Consider the following 24,288-nt stretch of genomic DNA (forward strand, 5'->3'; position numbering starts at 1 on the left):
AAACATTTTCCAGTGTGAAAGGATTTAAGTAAATGAACCGCAGATCATTTCATTTTTGGTATTGTAACAAAGTATAAGCAAATAGAACATTCTATTAATTCCATTATTCTATTTATTCCATTTAAGGTAAGGAACTGAATGTAAAAGGATTTCAAAAAAAATTGTTTGATGTAGATAGATGAGATATAAAAAACGGAGAAAATTTTCCAATGTGTAACGGAAAAATTAAACAAAGTTCTGTAATAAGCCTTATAAATCAGGAGAAATTTATCATTTAAATTTTTTTATTTTTAATAATAAAAAAAAAAAATAATAACCATTCATATTATAATGGATGAGGTTACCATTAAAATAGCCGGAGCCACTGGAGAAGCTATTGGCCCATATCTACCCTTAATTAAAGTAGCTATAGATTTAATTATTAAAATTATAGACATTTATGAAACGGCAGAATATAATAAAAATATTTGCGAGACTTTAGTGAACAGAGTGAAGTTAACCGAGACTGCTATTAATACATTACAACGGAGAAAACAAAAAAATGAGGATAAACTTCGTGACGAAGGATATTATAAAGCTTTTAACAGATTTATTTATGTTTTAACAGAAATTAAAGAATTTGCTGCGGAGATTACAAATATCCATGGTTTTAGAAAATATACAAGGGCATATTTTGTTAAAGAAAATTTTCATAAACTTACAAATGATTATGATATTGCAATGAAAGATTTGCATTTTACTATAGCAATTGCTAACGAAGAACAGAGAAAAATTGACGAAGAAGCTTTAAAGGAAGATCTGGCGGAAATGGCAAAATATCTTGAAAAAATGCATAATGATATCCTCGAGAATAAAAATAAAGTAAACATTATTCATGATATGGTAAAACATATGAAGAAACATTTAGATGATGACAAACCTTTACGTGATGTAGTAAATAAGATTGACTCAAAAGATTTAACATCCCCTGCACGAGGGAAACTTAATGACAAACGTGGTAAAGACCCTCATTTTATAATTAGGAAAATTTATAAAGGACAAGAAGTTGCTTGTAAATTTACTGAGGAAGAAATTGAAATTAGTCCAAAAACACAAAGGCTTCTTGAAATCTTAGTGAAATTATCTGAATGCAAACATATTCTCAAATTTTATGGTATTTCAAAAATTGAAAATGTTAATGTTATGGTTTTTGAATGGGCTGAACGTAGAACTCTGAGACAACTTTATTTAAAAAAGAATGTCCCCTGGAATTATAAGATTCGAATTGCTCTTGAAACTTGCCGTGGCCTTATATTTCTACAAGAGGCTGATATTTTGCATCATGACTTGAAATGTGAAAACATCTTAATAACGGAAAGTTTAGAACCTAAAATTTACAAATTTGCATTGGCACGTTATTCTGATAGCTCTTCATTACCAATAGATTTAGCAGAAGGAGATATATTCCCTTGGTTAGCTCCTGAAAAATTAGAAGGTTCTCGATACACAACCCAATGTGAAATTTTTAGTTTTGGTATGTTACTTTGGGAGCTTGCTTTTGAAAAAATTCCATATCAAGGTTGGGAAACAGACAAAATCAAGAATCATGTTACTAAAGGTGGTAGAGAAAGAATTATCTTTGGGATATCTCCTAAAACCTATCAAGAAGAATATAAAAAAATTATAAATGACAGTAAGTATTTATTTATTTATCACTTCTACATTATAATATATTCTACATAAAATACACAAAAAATTATATATTGTTAATTTAATAATTAATTATACTTATAGTTTGGAAACAAAATCCTCATGAGCGTATTTCTTTTATGAAGTCCTTGGACATGCTAGAAGAATTATATAATTCCGTTCGTTATATGTTTGACGACAATCCATCAGGCATACTACCTGATAAATTGGATTTAGGTGGATCAAAAGAAACAAGCGATGCTGATTTAGAATTACCGGATAACATCATAAGTCCTATAAGGCCAGTAATCTCAATAGAAGAAGGCATACAAGCTTTTCAAGATAAAGATCATCAAAAAGCATGGGAATGTTTTGATTTTCATGCAATAAATAAGAATACGACAGCAAAATATTGGAAAGGTCGTTATTTATGGGACGGACTTCTTGATGATATTAAAGGACGCGAAGAAGAAGGCAAAGAATTACTTAAAGAAGCAGCAGATGAAGGAAACCATGACGCCCAATTACGTTATGCTTTTACTTTAATAAATATTCTTGATGAAAAAGACAACCAACAAACATTTTTGAAATATATCAAAAAAGCCGCCAATGAGGGAAATAATTCCATTGCACAATTTAATTTGGGCGATATATACTATAAAGGAAAATGTAATGTTCCAAAGGACGAATATGAGGGAATTAAATGGTTAATAAAGGCTGCTTTACAAGATAATTCTAGAGCAACCAAATTCTTGAATAAAATAGATATAAATGTTTATGATATTGACAAATGTTCATGATTTTAATAGTATTTTAATTGTTTATAAGATATATAATTTTGATCTTAATTTACCAATTATAAAAATTTCTTTACTATAAAAGTTCGTAATTATTTTTTGATTACTTCTAGTAATATGAATAGAATTAATAATAAGATACAGTATATGTTTAGATGTTATTAATTAAAATTGTAAATGAAAGTTTTGAAACTATATAAAGTCACTTCATGTTCATTCAAAATTTAAGAATGTCAAAATTAGAATTGTATAAATTACAAAATTGTTATTTCTCACGGTATAAATTATTATTTATGAAATACAAAAGATAAAGTTCCATAAATTAATTACTGAAATTCCTATCAAAATAACATTAATTTTTCTTTAGTTCTTAAATATCGTAACGGTAATATGAAATTTTGAGTTGTGCCAATGATTCGAACTCTGACACCATAATAGAGCGAAGCGAATAGTAAATCATTAATTCTCTTCCAACAGCTTTTTGCTAACGGTAATATAACCCGAGAGTCTTACATTTACTATTAATGGCCGAAAATTCCAGCTAGCTATCAGGCTATCAAAAAAGAAAATCTGCATTTGGAGAATTATTTCTATCTTACAATATATAGAGCCAAAACAATTTTAGATCAAATATTCTTATATAAAACAACACTCAAACTTTGCTCTTTTGATTAAGATCGTTCTCAAACATCTCATCAGCAGATAGTGGTCATTACATTAAGCAACGGATTTTTTTTTATGATAATGATAACTTGGGTAAAAGTTAAAAGGTGTTATACTGCTAAAAATAAATTGAAATAATTGATAATTGTGCGTTTTCTATTATAATAATTGAAGATCATTGAATAAAAAGGATGGTTTTTAGTTCGCTTCTTGTTCATCAAAATGGGAACTCCTTGAAATTTTCGGTATTTTTTTGGTCAATCACATAACTCATAAAGTACTCACAAGTCTATCAATTGAGGTTTAAAGTTTATTAAATGTTTGTTTAAATGTTTATAGCTGATGCCTGATAGTGTACCAATGTATAATTATTAGCATATTCCAAAAGAAATGAATATTCAATACATACTTTATATAAATAGGCCGCTCCAAGTATATTCTTAACATAGGGGATCATAATCTGGGGAGACAAAAACATGACCAGAATTCATGAGATTTGTAATTTTTTATTTATAATTCTGGCTAATTTTATAATTCCGACCTAAATTATATATTAATATTTGCGAGAGAGTCCACAATAATAATGTGACACACGTAAACTTACCCAAAAACTTTTTGTAATTTAATAGGAGCTTTTTAAATAATATTATTATAAATCTATTATAATTTATACTACCGATATTGACAATATTTGTTTTAATACTATTGAAAGTCTTTAGAGAAAAAATTATCGGTCTAAAATTTTGACGTTAATAATCCTTAAAAATATTGTTTTATTTACCTGATAGTGTAAAGATAAAATTTTATGTTAATTGAACTTCGAGTTTAATAATAATATTTAATCATTGTTATAATAATTGTAATAGGTAAGACTATAAAATCCCTTCCGTCTAGATTATAATCGATAAATTAATTAAATTTATAATGTAATATTCTATAATGTAAAAAAACGAAAATATAAGAAGATTTCATAATTATAAATATGGGTTTAATAAATATATAAAGATTCTAGAGAAATAAATGTTCAGTAATAAATTTTTTGAAAGAGTAATAAATATTCTTTGAATATAAAGTTTCACAATTTAAAAAAGGTGATTAAAATCAAGTCCTCAAAATTCCAATAACTTTTAAAAGTGTGTTTGATCTGGAATATTTTAAAATCTAGAATTAACCATGGCTATAATGAAATCTGGTACTATAACAACTCCGAGTTGAATTCAACGATAAAAAGAATTTTTTAAGAAAAAATTCGAATTGGAGAGAAATCAAAGTTATTGAGGAATTCATAACATTGGAAAGGATAAGGGGTGCCAAAATATTATGTCCAAACAATTTAGTCTCGAAAAGTATCTTGGAATGATTTTAATTTCTTTGATTTTATAATAGTTATTTGATTCTAATACAGTATATCACTACCCTCATATCTCAACTGTGTGTTTTCAATTGTTTGATTTCTTCGCAGCTAGATGCTGCAGTGGACTCAGGAGATAAATAAATGCTTACGTTTAGTGCTTCAAGAACAGCAAAATAAGGGGAAGCTATGCCATATGTTTGGTATGGTGTTATCCACTTTGCATGAAGGATACCAAGAGCTTTTCCTCTTTCATCTATAATGCTTGCCCCTGAGTCACCAGATTCAAACTCTCCAGATTCAAATTTAAATGCCAATTGACGATCAAACCACTTAATAGGATAGCATTTCTTGCGATTTTGATGAATTTCTGAATCTAATCGTGACTTCATATATCCAATAAAAATTCTTTGATCTTCATTACAATAATTGGGAATATGTTTTTCCATTTCTAACTTCTTTGCAATTTTAATGCTTTCATTTATCAAGCTACAGGCAATAGCTTGTTCAGTAGGAAGTAATCTCCCAATAGTAAGACCCGTAGTTCGTCCTACTTTAAAAACTTTAGTATTATAATCAAAATTCTTAAAATCTTTTCTAGTATAAACACCTTCCAAACAAGTTGGAAGTCCATTATTTGTGAAGTAATTCGAAAAGATTGGAAATTCTTTTGAGCGTAACATACGATTCTTATTACTAAAAATACAAAATCCGGCATCAACACCATAATTCTTGTTATCTACACTTGAGAGGAAGTTTTCTCGCATTCCTCTTACATGAATAGCCAGCGTTGAATTTCTTTTTTCTGCTATTTTAAGTTTTCTTTCCATTTCTTCAATTTCATCAATATATTCACTTTTCCTTGCTCCTGATGCTTGTGATAGTCCAAATAATTCATTTAATTTTCTTTTTGGTTCAAACAAGTCTTCATAGGAAGGTTGATAAACAACATTATTTTGGGTATCTAATTCATTAAATTTGAGCACATGTTCACATGAAACAATGCCAATCTTATTTGGTGATTCATTTTCATAAGCCACAGCACTTAAAGTTCCAGTTGTATTTTCTTTTTCTAATCCTATACCTATACTTGATCCTAATTTAACATCATCTTGATAACGTCGACAAGTATCTATGCCTAAACCAACACAAGGAATTGCAGTACATGCTTCAACAACATCTACCGGAAACCCACAAATTTTTTCTGGAAATATACCACCACAGCCACGACGTAAAATACCCTTTTGGCGAACATATAATATAATTGCTGGTATTTCAGTCAACTGTCCATTAATTCTTTTATATCCAGTACTCACGCCAACCAGATTATAATGTTTTTCGCGGAATGTTAATCCTAATTCATTATCTAAAGCTTCATTAAATTTCTCTTTCAGATCTTGTGGAATCTCTATTGAATTTGGTAAAGGGTCATCCGCGCTAGCAAATCCTTCCTCCTCCGCAATAAAATAAATTACTTGATTATCTGCAATTGTTTCCGTCTTAGTACTTGAATACAAACCACGTGTAATCACATAAACGTGCCATGTTGCACTACCCGCAAAATATTCTTCGATAGGTTGGCCCCAAAATATATCTACAACGTCATCTTTCATATATAGTTCACAGAGACGTGTTTCAAGTGCATCACTCCAGAATATAGAATCTTTTGCTTCTATATTTAACAAGATTTAATAACAAAAAAATTATGAAATATGCAACATTATTTTTTTTACCTGAGTTATTAAAATTATCATCTAAAAAAGTAAAAGAAAAACAATGATTATTAGTATTGTAATACAATAAACATCATTAAAAAATTAAAAAATCAATATTTTTAAAATCTTACTACTGGGAAATAATTCATCTTGCTTCTCTGAATGAAACTTCGGACTTTTATTTTCATCTAAATATAATAAATAAATAAATTATTAATTAAATATTCTTTATAATTAATATTATTAAAAGAGTTATAATATTTGTGTGCGTATTATAAATCTTTATCAACTTATTTACCAATCTTATAAAGAAATCCAAGTTTATACTGTGCATTACTAAATCCTTGCTGAGCTGCTTTTTGATACCAATAAGAAGCTTCAACTTCATCCTTTTCAATACCAATTCCTTCTTCATAACAAACACCTAAATTAAATTGTGCTTCTTTATCTCCATTTTCTGCTACTTTTTGCAACCAATAGAAGGCTTTTTCTAAATTCTTTTCTGTTCCATTTCCATTTTTATAACATATGGCTAAATTATTCATTGCATCAATATGATCTCTTTCTGCTGCTTTTTGGTACCAATAGAAGGCTTTTTCTAAATTCTTTTCTGTTCCTTTTCCATTATAATAACTATTAGCTAAACTATTCATTGCAACTTCATTATCATTTTCTGCTGCTTTCTGATACCAATGAAAGGCTTTTCCTAAATTCTTTTCTGTTCCTTCTCCATTATAATAACTATTGGCCAAATTCTTCATTGCAACTTCATTATCATTTTCTGCTGCTTTTTGATACCAATAGAAGGCTTTTTCTAAATTCTTTTCTGTTCCTTTTCCATTATGATAACATATGGCTAAACTATTCATTGCAACTTTATTACCATGTTCTGCTGATTTTTGATACCAATAAAAGACTTTTTCTAAATTCTTTTCTGTTTCTTTTCCATTATAATAATATATGGCTAAATTCTTCATTGCAACTTCATTATAATTTTCTGCTGCTTTTTGATACCAATAGAAAGCTTTTTCTAAATTCTTTTCTGTTCCTTTTCCATTATAATAACAATCAGCTAGAGTAAACATTGCTTCTTTATCACCATTTTCTACTGCTTTTTGATACCAATGAAAGGCTTTTTCTAAATTCTTTTCTGTTCCTTCTCCATTATAATAACTAATGGCTAAATTATTCATTGCATATTCATTACCATTAACTGCTGCTTTTTGATACCAATAGAAGGCTTTTTCTAAATTCTTTTCTGTTTCTTTTCCATTATAATAATATATGGCTAAATTCTTCATTGCAACTTCATTATAATTTTCTGCTGCTTTTTGATACCAATAGAAAGCTTTTTCTAAATTCTTTTCTGTTCCATTTCCATTATAATAACAATCAGCTAGAGTAAACATTGCTTCTTTATCACCATTTCCTACTGCTTTTTGATACCAATGAAAGGCTTTTTCTAAATTCTTTTCTGTTCCTTCTCCATTATAATAACTAATGGCTAAATTATTCATTGCATATTCATTACCATTTTCTGCTGCTTTTTGATACCAATAGAAGGCTTTTTCTAAATTCTTTTCTATTCCTTCTCCATTATAATAACTATTGGCCAAATTATTCATTGCAAATTCATTATCATTTTCTGCTGCTTTTTGATACCAATAGAAAGCTTTATCTAAATTCTTTTCTGTTCCTTTTCCATCATGATAACATATAGCTAAATTATTCATTGCAAATTCATTATCATTTTCTGCTGCTTTTTGATACCAATAGAATGCTTTTTCTAAATTCTTTTCTGTTCCTTCTCCATTATAATAACTAATGGCCAAATTATCCATTGCAAATTTATTACCATTTTCTGCTGCTTTTTGATACCAATAGAAAGCTTTTTCTAAATTCTTTTTTGTTACTTCTCCATTATAGTAACAACTGGCTAAATTATTCATTGCAACTTCATTACCATTTTCTGCTGCTTTTTGATACCAATAGAAAGCTTTTTCTAAATTCTTTTCTGTTCCTTCTCCATTATAATATCTAATAGCCAAATTATCCATTGCAAATTTATTACCATTTTCTGCTGCTTTTTTATTTTGATGAAATAATTCAGTTTCATTTTTTACACTATCAATTACATTTTTATAATAAATGTCATTTTCATTTTGTGTTTTATTGCATTTTTGTTCAGACATTTTTAATGATGAAAAATTAAAATTATTAATTATTTTTTTTTGCTTACAAAAAATTATATAGTAAAATTAGTTTCCCTAACTATAAACAAAAAACTATCTAAGATAGACGAAATATTGAAAGTCAAAACAATTATATTTGTGGATGTTATTGCATTACAGCAGATCAAATTTGTGTAATAGAAGTGCTTATTTTGTTTTTTAAAATGGATGTTGCATAAAAAATGATCACATGATATTCGACCAATCAGATGGTCTAATAAATAACTGCCGATCATTTCTTATAAAACTTAGTTAAAAAAATATATATAAATACTAGCAGTCACCCATTGCTTTGCATTGGGACCAATGATTTTATTTAAATAGTACTAAGTAAATGAATTTAATATGGTGATAATTAATCAACAAAAATAATATGTATTAAATTATATTTATAATAGACTGTTGCTAATTTTCTCTCCAGGTGAAGATCACCTAAAGTGATTTCACTTCAGTGATTTCACTCACAATTAATTTATTAAATTTATTAAATTTGATTGGTGTAAATTTTAATATTTCTCACTTCATAATTTGCATATAAATCCTCTGTAAATTTTTATAGCAATTTATTAATTTTTAATAGATTACATGAATCATTGATTGAAAAAAACAAACTTATACTATCCAAAATACTAAATTTTTTGATAGGAATAACAAAAAAATTGAGTTACAATGATAAAGAAAAGAAAATATGTGAATAAAAAAAGGAAAAAAAGAATGAGGGTAAATGAAAAAAAATAGGGAGAATGAAAGAGAATGAAAGAAACAAAGGGGGATTGAAGGAGGAACAAAATGGAGCAAAGGAATGAAAAAGATCAAGTGGAAATGAAAAAAAATGAAAAGAATGAAGGGGAGATGAAATGGAGTAAAGGGTGAATAAAAGGAATAAAGAGTAGTGTAAAGAAATGAAAAAGATGAAGTGAGAATGGAAATAATAAAGGATAGTGTGAAGAAACAAAAAAATGAAGTGGAAATAAAAAAAAAATGACAATAATGAAGGGTAGTATAAAAGAATAAAAAAGATGAAGTTGGAATGGAATAAAAATGAAAGGAATGAAGGTAATGTAAAGGAACGAAAGAGATGAAGTGGGAACAAAAAAAAATGAAAGAAACAAAGAGAAAATAAAGAACAATGGAAATAATAAAGGAAGGGAAGAATAAAAAAAGCAAAAGAATAAAGAGATAAAAAGAAAGCAAAAAATGGAGAAGAGACAAAAATGAGATAAACAGGAGACCAAGTAAAAACTAAACTTATAAAATAAAAGAAGAAATAAGTTAGTAAGGAATAGAAATTACATGTAATAAATAAATGAAATAAAAACATACCTTAGTAATTGCAGAGAAGAACTGAAAGATCTAAAAGTGTGAAATACAAAATGTAAGAAACGAAATATAAGAATAAAATAAAAAATTAGAAACGGCCAGAACATATATACCTTAATTGCAAAACCAAGAAAGCTAAAAGACCTAAAAAAATGAAATAAATTAGTAGAAAACAAAATGCAAGAAGTAAAATGAAGAAAATGTACTTTGAATGCTATGTAAAAGAGCGAAAAGGCCTAAAGAAAAAAAAGATTATTATCTGAGTATTTTTAAAAAAAAAATAAACATAAGAAATAATCAGCACATTAATTAGCCAATAAAATTTAAATGAGGTGAAATTATATAAAAACTAGCCAGTACTTTATCACCAGTACCCACGCTCGTCACGTTATACTAGGAAGATATGATAGTAGAGGAATTTTTACGAAAATTTAATATGAAAGTATTAATAAAAAAAGTTGTGGATTGGAAATTTACATTAGAGGTAGTGCATTGTTTAATTGTAGGGGTCTAAGATTGTTAGGCAAACTATACCAATTTTTTAATTTATTAGGAATTTTATGTAATAAATGAGTATATTAAAAAAAAATTAAATTTATTAAAGTAATCAAAAATAAAAATTGAAAATAATAGAAATAAAGTTTGTAGGCAGTAGACAATTATAATAGTATTAGAGTCATTAGTCATTACTTATTATTTATTTAATATATTTAAGATGCAAAATTCCTGAAAAGCTTTTTGAATACTGTACATCATGACCCATCAATCACTTACCCTTTACAATAACATTCTATGAAGCATGTAAGAAACCTACTACCAGGTTTGCTTTCCTTCTTTCCTTACCTAAGGAAATACTTTCCATTCTAAGTTCCTGTCACTCATCTAACTTTATTGTTAAGAGGCAAAATTAACAAAAAAATAATCATTTATATATTGAAAAATTTGGATACTTATAAAATACCACTTATTAGAAGATTCACAACTGAAACTTTCTTTTTAAAATATGATGTCTCAAAATTGTCAATTTGGATTGATATATTTCAGTCAGATAGAATAAAAAGCTTGACCTTAAAATAAATAACTTTGATCACATTATTATTATCAGTTCTATGATTTCTTTAACTATGTACTAATCTTAAGTCAGATATTCTATAGAATTACATATGTAGGATATAGTTGAGATTTTAGCAGGTATAATAGAAATTTTGGCAAAGTTAATAATTGAATAGTAAAAAATAGGCAAATACTTTTTTATATATCCTTTTCAAATTCTTTTTTTTTTAAAAAAAAAGCAATCTGAAGTAATCTGAATTTTGAAAAAAAGTCCACAGTGATCAATAACTAAAGGAAAAGTCCATCACACTGTTTTCACCAATTTTTTTTAAAATCAGCCTAATAAAAACAGATGACATAAATTATTCATTATATAACGTTATCTTATTACTTTCTTATGGATATATATGAAAATTTTATAAAAAATTTTTTCATTATTACTATATCATTTTCAATACAAATATATATTTTATTTACATTTAAGAAATAAGAAAATATTTTTCATGTTATTTATCCATGAAAAATAAAATTATATAATATCATACAAAAAAAAGATGTTACTAAAAAAAAAATAGAAAAAAAGAAATAATTCTTTAGGTCAAACTTTTAAATAATTAAAGTACATCCACATATCACTAAACGAATTTTATATTACAATGAAAAATAGAAATATTCAGTACATTTCAAAATAGCTTGGCTTTCTTTACCTCTTAAATTAATAAAATGCAGTAATGCTCAGTGTAAATTATGAATAGTACTTTACTTTATTTAGCTATATGTGTTATTAATAAATTAGTAAGATTAAATAATATAACTTCTTATACAGTAGAACATCTTAATTGATCTGCTCAAGGATTTTTAAAGACAATTCTACTTCATTTTGTTGGTGATTTACTTTTACCAAAAATATGATCTAAGAACCTACTATATTTTTTCATTTTATATACAAGACTCGTAACATAAATATATTACTCTAAAATATCATATAAAATCTAGGACAACTCAGGACAACCCAGGTCAAGCAAACTTAGCAAAGGCATGACCCTGACCTGACAAATCAGGTTGAATACAGGACTCATGTTAAATAATGATAAACCTAATTCAGATTCTAAACACAAGTTGGGTCAAATGATCCAGGTTTGATCTGATTCTTTCAGAACACTAATAATTACTTTTAACCTAAAATTTTATATTATAAATATATAGTATTTTTGCCTACTCAGCAAATTTAATTAGTATGACAAAGAAGATTATGAATGTCAGTTTTGTGCTTTTTGCATTTTTTTACAAAATTAATTTATCCTTTTTTAGAAGTAGCGTCCAGAATTTATCCAGAATTTTTTCATGTCCGGAATTTGTTCAATTCAAATTATCTGAATTTTTATTATGTCCAGAATTTGTCCAGGTTTATACAGTCAACCCTTGTTATAACAAACCCTAGGTTCTAGACCTCAACTTCGCTATAGGGCTATAGTGAAGATTTTAAGAGATTTGATTGGTTAATTCGTTATAACAAGGGGAAATTTATTATAGTTGTCTGAAAAATTCACTATATCAAGGGTTCGTTATATCAAGGTTTGACTGTATGTCCAGAATTTGTCCAAAATTTTATACTGAACAAATTCTGGATAAATTCTGGACAAATTCCAGATATGTCAAAATTTTAAGTAACATTTGTAGCAAAAAATAGACATTTTCTGGACAATTTCTGGACAAGCCAGATTTATTCTGGACAGTTTCCGGATATTTTCATAGACATTTTCTGGACATTTATTTTTATAGGGCAATATTTGCACCTATAATACAGGTTTTTACTTGTAAATAATTCAAGCTAATTATAATATTTACTTATTAAAATTAAAAGGTTATTACTTATAAAAGTTGGCCAATAATAATTTGATTTGTATAAAGATCTATTTATTAAAATTTGATATAAAATTAGAGTCATACCCTAGGGCCGGTGACCGGCCCTTTCTAAGAGTATGATATATACCATAAATTTTAACACTTATTTGCAGAAACAAAAGTATTGATAAGATATAATTTAATTTTGTTTGAAATAAATAAATAATTTATTTTATTTTTTTTTTCATCTAAAATATTTTAATTTGTTTTTTACGCTTTGATTTAATAATCTTGTAATTGGCCTTAAAAGAAGAATTTATAAAAAACAATTTTTTTAAAAAAATTCTTTTCATTTCTAACTAAAATAAATAATTCAATAAAATTTATTTAACATGATTAAAAACTTAATATTGTAGGATATTTCAAATCAAATTTGGACGATTCTATGTCCACATATGTTTTTAATAAATCAATTCATGTAATATATATTTTAATAAGTAAATTCATACTAAATTCATATAATGTTTTTAATAATTAGTAAGTTTGTATTATGTTTTTTAATTATAATTTTTTACCTAATAAATATTTTTTTAATAAATAAATTCATAATGGTGTAGTTAGCCGAAAAATTCAGCCGAAGGCGCAGTAAATTTTCGGCTAACAACACCCAGCCGAAAAAAATTCATGTTGATCTTGAATATTTTTTGAATATTTTATTGGTTCAACATCTACTATTTTCGGCTAGATATTTACGGCTAACTACATTATTATTTTAAAAAAGTGTAGTTAGCCGTAAATATCAAATGCAATACAATAATTTAAGTGGTAACAGGTAATGAAAATCCTGATTGTTCATATTATAATATTTACCATTATTATTTAACGGTAAATATTATGTAATTATTACAATAATAATAATTATATACTTTTCTTGATAATATTAATTTATGTAATACAGAATCGTTAATTATTAAATGGTATTGTTTGGTGTAAAATTGTTTCTTTAAAATATTTAATTTTAATATTTGCTTGTAAATAATTTTTAAATTCTTGGAAAATATTCAATAAAATGGATTTAAATATAATCAAAGATAATTTTTTTTTAATAAACTTTTTTTCTTTGTTATAAAATTTGCTAAATTTACTGAAATACTTCACTTAATTATGGATTCTATTTAAACAACTTTTAATTAAAACTAGAAAATTCCTTGCCAAATTACCAAGTTTAAGTGAAATAATGTCTTATGGACAAAAGCATAAAAAAATTCAAATTTTATCTTGTGATCTTTCATATGTAGATGTTTGTATATCTGAGGGTATAGTTATAGATGAAGGTGCATGTTTATTATTACCAGATGAATTTAATGGTTATATATATGCTGATACAACTGCTGATGGAAATTGCTTATATAATGCAGTATCCTATTTTTTTATTCACAAAAACTCTTTATCAACACAACTTCGTCTATTTACAACATTAGAGTTGATGGCATATGCTGATGAATATCTTGTCTTAGAAGTCTTTGAAAAAGATTATTCGTATTTAGATAGAGCATTTTTAAAAGCAAATAATAAGAAATATTAGCAAATAGAATATAGAAATATTGCACCATTTGTTGCTGAGATTATGGAAATGTGTCGTATAGGAGCATGGAGTCCATTAGGTGCTCTATATGGTTTAGCCTCAGTTAAATATTAGATCACGAAAATATGTAAAAAGCTCTCAGCCAAATAAAAAACAAAGGTTAAACAAAATTAAAGATGATGATCCCATTGAACAATGGAAAGAAACAAAAGTATCACTAGAGGATCAAATAATAGCAAATGGATTTGTTGAAGCATTTCAAAAGTGTAAAATTCTTTTAAAGGTATTACACAACAAATTGCTGCTGATGAAATTTGTGAATTAGCTAAATCACAAATTGGATTTGGACAATCAGCTGTTTCTAAAATTGTTAAAAGATCTGAATTATCTGCTAATGCATTGATGAGAAATGCTATTAAATTATGGATTGAGAAACAAACTGAAAGTAAGGCATTTGTGGTATGATTAAATTGAATAATAATATAATTAAAATAAATTTTGTTTGAACATTTATTATAGCTTAATAAAATATAAATGATTATAAAATTTTATATATTTTATAATTAAATAAGTTAAATATATTAAATATATATAAAATCATCACATTTTGATGTTGCCTCCTTGTCTTGCTGGTTCGCTTTGATCTCCTGGAATATTATATATTGGCGTTTCTTGCGCCTCTGGTTGGATATTTTTGGCTAACTACACTATTATTTAAAAAAAGTGTAGTTAGATGAAAATATTCAGCCGAAAATAGTAGATGTTGAATCAATAAAACATTCAATAAAATATTCTAGATCAACATGAATTTTTTTCAGCTGGGTGTTGTTAGCCGAAAATTTACTGCGCCTTCAGCTGAATTTTTCGGCTAACTACACCATTATAATAAATTCGGATATATAATTTTTCTTAATAAATCAATTCATGTAATATATATTTTAATAATTAAATTTGTATAATGTTTTTTAATAATTACTAAATTTGTATAATGCCTTTTTTTAATAAATAAACTCATATAATGTTTTTTAATAAATAAATTTAATAAATTTGGGTATATATTTTTTTTTTAATAAATTCGGGTATATATATTATTTTTAATAAAATTCAGATATATATTTTTTTAATAAAATTCGGATGTATTTTTTTTTAATAAAATAAAATTCAGATATATATATATTTTTGGATATATATATTTTTTAGAGTGAATTTATTTACCGCACCCTGCGTTACAACGCATCCTTCCTTTTTTGTAAATTGTTTATATCGATCTTTAGTTTATACACCGCACCCCCCCTTAAAATGGCAAATGATAAACATACAAATATATATAAATTTGTAACGCAGGGTGCGGTAAATACATTATTTCTATTTTTTATATAATTTGAATATATGTATATTTTAATAAAATTCAGACATATTTTTTTTTTTATATTTGATAATCATTTAAAGAATGTTATTCGCTTTATATATTTAATTTCCTTCAATTCCTATTATAATTAATCACAAAAATTAGCCTCCTGAACAATGTATACGAATAATAAATATTTCCTTGATGTTAATATGTAGTTAGCTCCCAGATTTTTGGCCAGCCAATTGACAATTCATAATTCCTTAATGTCAATATATGGTTAGCTCATGATTTTTAATCAACCAATTCAGATCATGCTGCAGATCATGATCAATTTTTTTTTTTTTATATAAACGACCATTGTTCGTAATATTGAAACTCAATATCAACTCAATATCAATATCAATTCAATATCAATATCAATACAATATCAATATCAATATCAATATCAATAATATAAAAACGTACCCTATACTTAGCGCATAAGAGCTAACTAAATTAGTAAAATTTTCCTTCCTTTCCAGGATAGCATGATTAGCATAACAACCAATTACAAGGACTATCACTATTAAAATGAAGATCACCTGATATCATTAATTATATAGCGTGATCTGTATATGGTTTCAATAAGATTTCCAGTAAAATTTAGTAACATGAAATTTTTTAATGAAATAACAAACTTTATTAAAATTTTTTCTTTTGCCTATTTAGCTTATTAATAACAAAAAATAATAAGCATTATAAAGAAAATATATATCTTAATTACATATATATATGGGCTTAAAATACCATTTATTACTAAAGAGTTTTGAGATTACTTTTTAAAATGGGAAATATCTTTTTTGACTTCACAAATTTGTAGCACATTGTAAAAGTGTGTATTATCGAAATATTAAGCAATAAATTGTAAAAATTTAAATACGAAAAGCAAAGATTTTTTCGTATGTTTATTTTCAAAAACGGAAAAGAGCGGAAAATTACTAATTAATCCATTAAAGCATCTGATTGCTACAATACTCGGACAGAGCATTATTATACTCAGTACATTATTTACTCATTTATGAAATTAGTACTTTGATACAGTCATATATAGCTTTTTCAAACTTAGTTTTTAAATTCTATTTAAACTACAATAATTTTTGCAATATTAAAATATTTAACAACTGAATAATTTAAGATTTAATCGAAATGATATGTGGGATTACATATTTACATATTCATCATCATTATATGTATAATTACTAGTCATCTTTACATATTTTTAATTACATTTGATATTGTAATAATATGAGGTGAATTTTCTTTTGATTATTCAAAATTATGTCATTCTTAATACAGTCGGAACTCGATGTATCGATATTCTATATACCGATAATTGCCTGTACTGATAAATTTTTATTGTTCCATTTCACAATTAATAAAAAAACCTTATTGTACCGATATTATATATAATTTCGTGATGTAACATGTACCGATACTCACCCCTTGTCCCTTTATAGTAGTCTATAGTACGGTATACCGATATTTCAGGTTATACTGATTTAATTCAAGTCAGCACTATAAACTTGGCCTGAATTAACAAGAGGGTTTCCATCATTCCATCCAAATAATTAGATTTTTTAGCTCTTGTTTCAACACAAAATGTGAACAACTTTTGTTTCATGAATGTATGTTAACGAGAAGCTATAATTTAATCTTTAAATAAACTCAGAGTTTGCATAATGCCACCAAGAATTAGACTTTGGCCTGCATTATGATTCACTATATAATGATAATTTGATGTAATGATATATTTTACCCAAACCAACAGCATCAGTATATCGAGGTCCGACTGTACATAAATTATGTGATTTCTGAATTTTTAGGATCAAGCATATTATTCTATAGCTTATAAGAGTATTAATTGATACCATTTTTGATGTAAAGAATTTCAGTTTCAAATTTTAACTTCTGATGAGTTGAGAGGATGTAATATCAAATCATGTAATAGTTAAAAAGAACTTTAGAACTTTTAATGATTTTATTCAATAACTAACAAATAGTATTGTAGGGGTTAATATCTCAATATTCTTTGTGAAACAATACAATAATCTTTGAGTATAATTATTATTAATTTATTATAAAGTGAAAAGATTATAATTAAATCACAGAATTTTTAAAGTGGAAGTTTAAAATAATAATTCCTTTATTGTATAATGTACACTTTGGTATTTAAAATTTATTTGACAACCAATAAAAGTTTAAACAAAAATTCATCTTTTAAAATTCTATGCAACGAACTGAAGTTATAAAGTGTTTAAAAGTATTGACGTAATAATAAGAAACTTGCTTATAGCACATGAAATAAATGGATAATACACTATAGATGTAAAATTAGACAATACAACATTACATAAAGGTATGGAGAAACATTAATAGAAGACTTTATTGTGGCATCAGCTGCCAATCAACAGTCATTACTAGTTAAATTAATTTTGTCTTCACATATTATAACAAAAATGATACGTTCTCCTGATATAAAAGACTATATTCTTGGAATTTATAGCTCAAATAGTAAGAATATTTTAGAATTTCTTTTTAATAGTACTTAACACTACTATTATTAATAGGTATTGATCATCAAGACTCGTATAAATCATTTAAAATGATTACGTCCTTAATATTGTTGTAATTAGGGATGGTAACGGTCAGTCATGGTCGGTCATCGGTCGGTCATAACCGGTTATAAACCTTTGACCGACTGACCGTTTTGACCAACCATCCCTATAAAAAAAAAATGTCCAGAAATTGTAGCTAAAAACATCCGGAAAATGTCTGTGTGTCCGGAAAATGTTCAGAAAATTGCAATATTCCAGACACTTTCTGGACGCTGGGTCTGAACCCTCCTAGACATTTTCTGGACATTTTCTGGAAAATGGAAATTTTCCAACGTCCGGAATATTGCAATATTCCAGACATATTCCAGACAAATATACATTTTCTGGACGTTTTTAGCTACAATTTCCGGACATTCTTTTTTTATAGGGCATTTTGGCCGACCATCTGACCAACCGCCTAACCAACCGCTTAACTGATTATTTTTGCTAGAAAATGATCATCTATTAAGTACTTTTTTTTAAAAAAAATCAAAATTTAAATGCATTGTACTAATAAGATAATTTTTTTTTACAGCTGATTTCATAATATGTGGGACACTTAGCAAATTTTAAAGAACTCAGAAGTATTCAGTAAAGCTTGATATAAAATAAAAATTATACGCTAATTTTGGAGTACTATTCCGAGAATGGTGGTATCATTTTATCTTATTTTGAACTTTTACCAAATATTTCTGAGTTCTTTAAATTTTGCCAAGTGTCCCGTACATTATGAAATCAGCTGTAACTGGTAATTTTAATCAAAATGATTACAGCTGATTTCATAATGTACGGGACACTTGGCAAAATTTAAAGAACTCAGAAATATTTGGTAAAAGTTCAAAATAAGATAAAATGATACCACCATTCTCGGAATAGTACTCCAAAATTAGCGTATAATTTTTATTTTATATCAAGCTTTGCCAAATACTTCCGAGTTCTTTAAGATTTGCCAAGTATCCTGCACATTATGAAATCAGCTGTAAACGGTCAGTTAAACGGTCAGTCATACCGATCGGTCATGGTCATGACCAGTCATGACCGGTTAATAACCGTGACCGTTGCCATCCCTAGTTGTAATTATTACAGCCGATTTCATAATGTATGGGACACATGACAAATTTGATGCCAAGAATTTTGTCAGTTGCCGGGTTGTCAGTTGCCGGGTTGTCAGTTGTCAGCAATTAAATAAGCATGTGATATCTATTACTTTTAACAGATGACACATTATCTTCCAAATTGATCAAATTTGTAATTTTTGCAGTTTCATTTTGAGTAAGCTGTTTGTCTTTAATGGCTTTATTGAATATATAGATTTTAAATAAATTGAGTAATAATTTTTTCCGTGATATCTGTTCATACAATTTTTGCATATATTAACATTACTTGGGGTTGGTGAAAGTTTGATATGTGGAGAAGCATTGGCAAAAAACCAGTTGAGAAATTCTATTTCCAATGCAACCTTTTGTTTTGTGGCACCTTTTTGTGTAAGTGGCTTATGGCAAAAATCTACAGTATAGTCACGTTCAATTTTTTTCTTCTTCCATTCAATTTCTCTTGACTGGCAAGTACAGTTTTGGCCATATAGATTTTTACAATCTAAGCAAATAAGACAAATGGAGCAAATTTTCAATCGAAATGTCAAAGGATGAGTCATTATTGATGCTCTAAAAATTATTGATATTGATAAAATAAAGTTAATATACTATTATTACCATATATAATTATTATAGTTATATAAAAAAAGCTTATTTTATAATGTGCACGTACACCGACAACCCGACAAAAATTCTCGGCATCAAATTTGTCATGTGTCCCGTACATTATGAAATCAGCTGTAAATTGGTGATTTTTTGAGTTGAATTAAGAGAAGCTTATTCTGTTTTAAGATCATTATTGACGTATAGGACCCAGAAATATATAAATAGGTAGGGTAGGGTACGTAAATGCGTCACCATCATAGTGGAGTTAAGCGGAATAAGGTTTTGATTTGCGTACAAGATTTTTTCGTCCATAGTTAGGTCATCAGATTGCGTATTTTATATCAGCGTACAGCCCATAGTAGCCATCTGATATATTTTTTGGTCCTGACAACTTTCCATGTTGAGAATCTATTTTTAGAGTATTGATTATTACTTGAATTTTTTGTGTTAAAACTCCTGATGAGTTGAGGATGAATACTTTGAGCATCTCACTCAGAATATAACTAAGATAATCTCATAAAAATGAAATACAGAAAATCGCTTTAAATTTGTTACAGTTCCAGGGTAAGTAAAATAAAAATTACTTTATATCGTGTATAGTAAATAAAAAGTGCAGCATTCCGTGCATCTTATATTTTCCATTATTAATAATTTACTCGAAAATGTGAAAAAAGTAGTAAAAGTGAAAATTTTATTACATAATTTCAACTACACTTTTTGTTAAACTTCTTTATATAGGGAGACGACTGGTTTAAGCATATAAAATATAAAAGTTAAGCTGAAAAAAAGAAAAAAGCAACGGAAGTTGCATTAGGTCCTAAATTACAAAATAAAATTTCTACGATATAGTATTTAATAATTATTTAAATTTAATGCTTTGGGATCTTTCAAATATAGCGATAACTATTTTGTAAAAATTTTAGTCTATATTCACTTTCGAATATTTATCTTAGTTTACATTATAATTTGTAAAAAAAAAAATATTATACTGTATTTTGTTTTTATTTGTTTAATTAAATATTGTATAAATTCATGATTTATATATGTGTGTATATATATGATAAACTATTAGGAAGAAGTATCGTAATAAATAATAAATAAATAATATTTGATTTTTATATAATTATTTTATGCTAAATCTAAACTTTTATTTACGAATATGCTAAGAGCCTAAGACTTAATCATAGACACCTACTCCCAATTTCTTTAATAAATTGATTGCTTTAATATTATCTTGTAAAGCAGCTTTTCTTAACCATTTAATTCCTTCAACTTCATCTTTTGGAGTATTACATTTTCCTTTATAATATATATCACCCAAATTAAATTGTGCAGTGGGATTATTTCCTTCATTAGCAGCTTTTTTAATGTATTCCATAAATATTTTTTGATTTTCTTCTTTATCAAGAAATTGTTTAAAAGTAAAAGCATAACGTAATTGAGCATCAGAATTTCCTTCATCAGCTGCTTCTTTAAGTAATTTTTTACCTTCTTCTTCACGTCCTTTAATATCATTAAGAAGTCCATCCCATAAATAACGACCTTTCCAATATTTTGCTGTCGTATTCTTATTTTCTGCATGAAATTCAAAACATTCCCACGCTTTTTCATGTTCTTTATTTTCAAAAGCTCTTATTCCTTCTTCTAATGTAATTACCGGTTTTATAATAACAGGACTAATTTCCTCATCTGGTAATTCTAAATCATCAATACCATCTTTTGATCCATCTAAATCCAAGGTTTTATCAGGGAGTAAACCTAGTGAATTATCTTCAAACATATAACTAATAGAAGTATATAATTCTTCTAACAAATCTAATAATTTCATAAAAGGAATACGTTCATGCGGATTTTGCTTCCAAGCTATAAATATAAAATCGATAATTAAAATACAATACATCGTAATGTTTGTCTAAAAATAATAATAATAATAATAATAATAATTTTTACTTACTGTCACTTATAATATTTTTATATTCATTTTGATAATTTTCAGGAATTGAAGACCCAAATGTAATTTTTTCTCTACCACTTTTAGTAACATGATCCACAATTCTTTCTATTTCCCAACCCTGATATGGAACTTTTTCAAATGTAAGTTCCCAAAGTAACATACCAAAACTAAAAATTTCGCATTGTGTTGTATAAGGTTTATTGTTTAATTTTTCGGGAGCCATCCAACGTAATATATCTCCTATCGTTTGATCCATAGTAGTAGTTTTCCAATCAAAAGAACGTGCTAACTCAAAATTATAAATTTTAGGTTCTAAACTTTCTGTCATTAAAATATTTTCACATCTCAAATCATGATGTAAAATGTCAACATGTTGTAAGAATATAAGGCCACGACAAATTTCAAGAGCAATTCGAACTTTATAATGCCATTTGATATCTTTAACTTCATAAAGTTCTTTCAAAGTTCCACGATCAGCCCACTCAAAAATCATAACATTACGTTTTTCAATTGATGAAATACCATAAAATTTAAGAATACGTTTACATCCAACAGATAATTTCATTAAAATTTCAAGAAGTCTTTGTGTCTTTTGACTCGGTTCAATTTCATCCTCAGTAAATTTACAAGCTACATCTTGTCCTTGATAAATTTTCTTAATAATATATTTAGGTTCTTTACCACGTTTATCATCAGGTTTTCCTCGTATAGGTTGTAATAATTGTTTTGAATCAATCTTACTTACGCCTTGTAAAATTTTATCAGTTTTATCATTTTCATCATCTATATGACTCTTCATATGCTTTATTTCATCATAAATAGTATCCAATTTACTATCAATTTCTTCAAAATATTTGGACATATATTTAGACATTTCATCCAAATCTTCTTTTAAGGCTGCATCATCAATTCTTCTCTGTTCTTCACTAGCAACTGCCATAGTAAAATTTAAATCTTTCATAGCATTATCATAATCATTTGTGAGTTTATCAAATTTATTCTTAATTTTATAAGCTTTTGCATATTTCTTAATACCCTGAATATTTGAAATATCAGAGACAAATTCTTTAATTTCTTTTAAAACATATATAAATCTATTAAAAGCTTTATAATATTCTTCATTACGAAATTTACTTTCATTTTTTTGTTTTCTACTTTGTAATGTATTAATAGCATTATTAGCCAATATCATTCGTTCCACTAAAACATCACAAATCTTTCTATTATATTCTGCTGTTTCATAAATATCTATGATTTCACTGATTAATCCTGTAGCTACAGTAATTAATGGTAAATATGGACTTATAGCTTCTCCTATTAAATTTAAAGCAAATTGAGTTTTAGAATTCATCCTTCTAATTTGAAAAAATTAAATATTATAATATATAATTTTTTTTCTATTCAATTTCCGGTAAAAAAAAAATATTCAAAAAAAATTTTAGTGAAAACCGGTCATTTTATACTTTTTTTTGCGTTAAAAAAAAATTTTTTTTTTTGTTCAACAGTTCCTCTTTCATGGAGTATTTTCTCCGATAATTTCAAATGAAAAATGGTTACAAAAAATAATTGTACGACTAATTACCCGCAGTTATTTACAAAATAAATTAGCCCAATTTGGAATTGGAAACAATGATCAGATTATAAAGCATGGGCCTAATTTGGAATTAAGACAACGATCAAGATCAGAGATTTGATGATTGGCGGGGTTTTAATTCCTTTTACTAATTGAAGTAAATACTACCATAATTGACTGTTTTAGCAGTAATAAAAAAAACTTCTATAGTAATACACTTATTTTTTGGTCCGTATATTTTTTATCATTTTTGTTTCTCAAAAAAGAATAAAAGTATTTTTTTAATTTTTTATTGTTAGAATACGTCATTTTCATTTTTATCTTAGTGTTGTCATTTTAACAATCTTATTTATATCTAAAGCTCTTTGGATCTATATAAGGTATAATATCAAATAAATATATTGCATCATTAGATTCCGTTGATGGTAATACTTTTTTAATATAAAATATAATGATTAATATATATTATTTGCATAAAATAATTAATTTATACCGGATTTTGATGAATAAGTAAATATAAAACGGCACTTACCAATTGTAAAGCCAAGTTTAGCATATCAGTTCATTAAAATGCTCGTTAAAAATAATAATGTGCCATTATCAACGTATTCTATAACTAAAAAGTACTTATTCATTTGAACTATACCTGAAAATTGTATAAACATCAAATAATTTAATAATTATTCCACACTATAACGTACAATATATTGTACTATAGCATACTCAAAAAGTAGTAATATGAAATATTTTCTTGCATTGACCTTCTATCGTTGAAACACCATAGAATTGTAAAATAATTTTATGTTCAATATTATGAAATCATTCTAACTAATAATATAAAACAAGCAT

At 26.5% G+C, this 24,288-nt stretch overlaps 6 protein-coding genes across 6 annotated transcripts; 3 read left to right on the top strand and 3 right to left on the bottom strand.

The window, feature by feature from the left end:
• Nucleotides 1-300: 300 nt before the first annotated feature.
• On the top strand, nt 301-2,468 carry OCT59_028458 (uncharacterized protein; the record flags this gene model as incomplete). The annotated part of the gene is made up of 2 exons (XM_025325699.2): nt 301-1,672; nt 1,774-2,468. The coding sequence occupies exons 1-2, from the start codon at nt 331-333 to the stop codon at nt 2,466-2,468; spliced, it is 2,037 nt and encodes a 678-aa protein (XP_025180027.1). The 5' UTR covers nt 301-330.
• A 2,085-nt stretch (nt 2,469-4,553) lies between these two features.
• OCT59_028459 (uncharacterized protein) lies at nt 4,554-8,386 on the bottom strand (the record flags this gene model as incomplete). The annotated part of the gene is made up of 4 exons (XM_025331934.2): nt 4,554-6,151; nt 6,213-6,233; nt 6,326-6,382; nt 6,493-8,386. 4 exons carry the CDS (start codon nt 8,384-8,386, stop codon nt 4,554-4,556), a joined length of 3,570 nt encoding a protein of 1,189 aa, XP_025180026.2.
• A 5,494-nt stretch (nt 8,387-13,880) lies between these two features.
• On the top strand, nt 13,881-14,228 carry OCT59_028460 (uncharacterized protein; the record flags this gene model as incomplete). Its single annotated transcript, XM_066147300.1, has 1 exon — nt 13,881-14,228. One exon carries the CDS (start codon nt 13,881-13,883, stop codon nt 14,226-14,228), a length of 348 nt encoding a protein of 115 aa, XP_065994021.1.
• Nucleotides 14,229-14,270: 42 nt separating this feature from the next.
• Nucleotides 14,271-14,693, top strand: OCT59_028461 (uncharacterized protein; the record flags this gene model as incomplete). The annotated part of the gene is made up of 2 exons (XM_066147301.1): nt 14,271-14,319; nt 14,512-14,693. The coding sequence occupies 2 exons, from the start codon at nt 14,271-14,273 to the stop codon at nt 14,691-14,693; spliced, it is 231 nt and encodes a 76-aa protein (XP_065994022.1).
• A 4,700-nt stretch (nt 14,694-19,393) lies between these two features.
• On the bottom strand, nt 19,394-19,866 carry OCT59_028462 (uncharacterized protein; the record flags this gene model as incomplete). The annotated part of the gene is made up of 2 exons (XM_066147304.1): nt 19,394-19,506; nt 19,596-19,866. The coding sequence occupies 2 exons, from the start codon at nt 19,864-19,866 to the stop codon at nt 19,394-19,396; spliced, it is 384 nt and encodes a 127-aa protein (XP_065994023.1).
• Nucleotides 19,867-20,856: 990 nt separating this feature from the next.
• Nucleotides 20,857-23,217, bottom strand: OCT59_028463 (uncharacterized protein; the record flags this gene model as incomplete). Its single annotated transcript, XM_025308450.2, has 2 exons — nt 20,857-21,775; nt 21,867-23,217. The coding sequence occupies 2 exons, from the start codon at nt 23,215-23,217 to the stop codon at nt 21,090-21,092; spliced, it is 2,037 nt and encodes a 678-aa protein (XP_025180025.1). The 3' UTR covers nt 20,857-21,089.
• Between the last annotated feature and the right edge of the window lie 1,071 nt (nt 23,218-24,288).

The sequence above is a fragment of the Rhizophagus irregularis genome, chromosome 8 (genome assembly GCF_026210795.1).
Source record: "Rhizophagus irregularis chromosome 8, complete sequence".
In the NCBI taxonomy this organism is placed as follows: Eukaryota; Fungi; Glomeromycota; class Glomeromycetes; order Glomerales; family Glomeraceae; genus Rhizophagus; species Rhizophagus irregularis.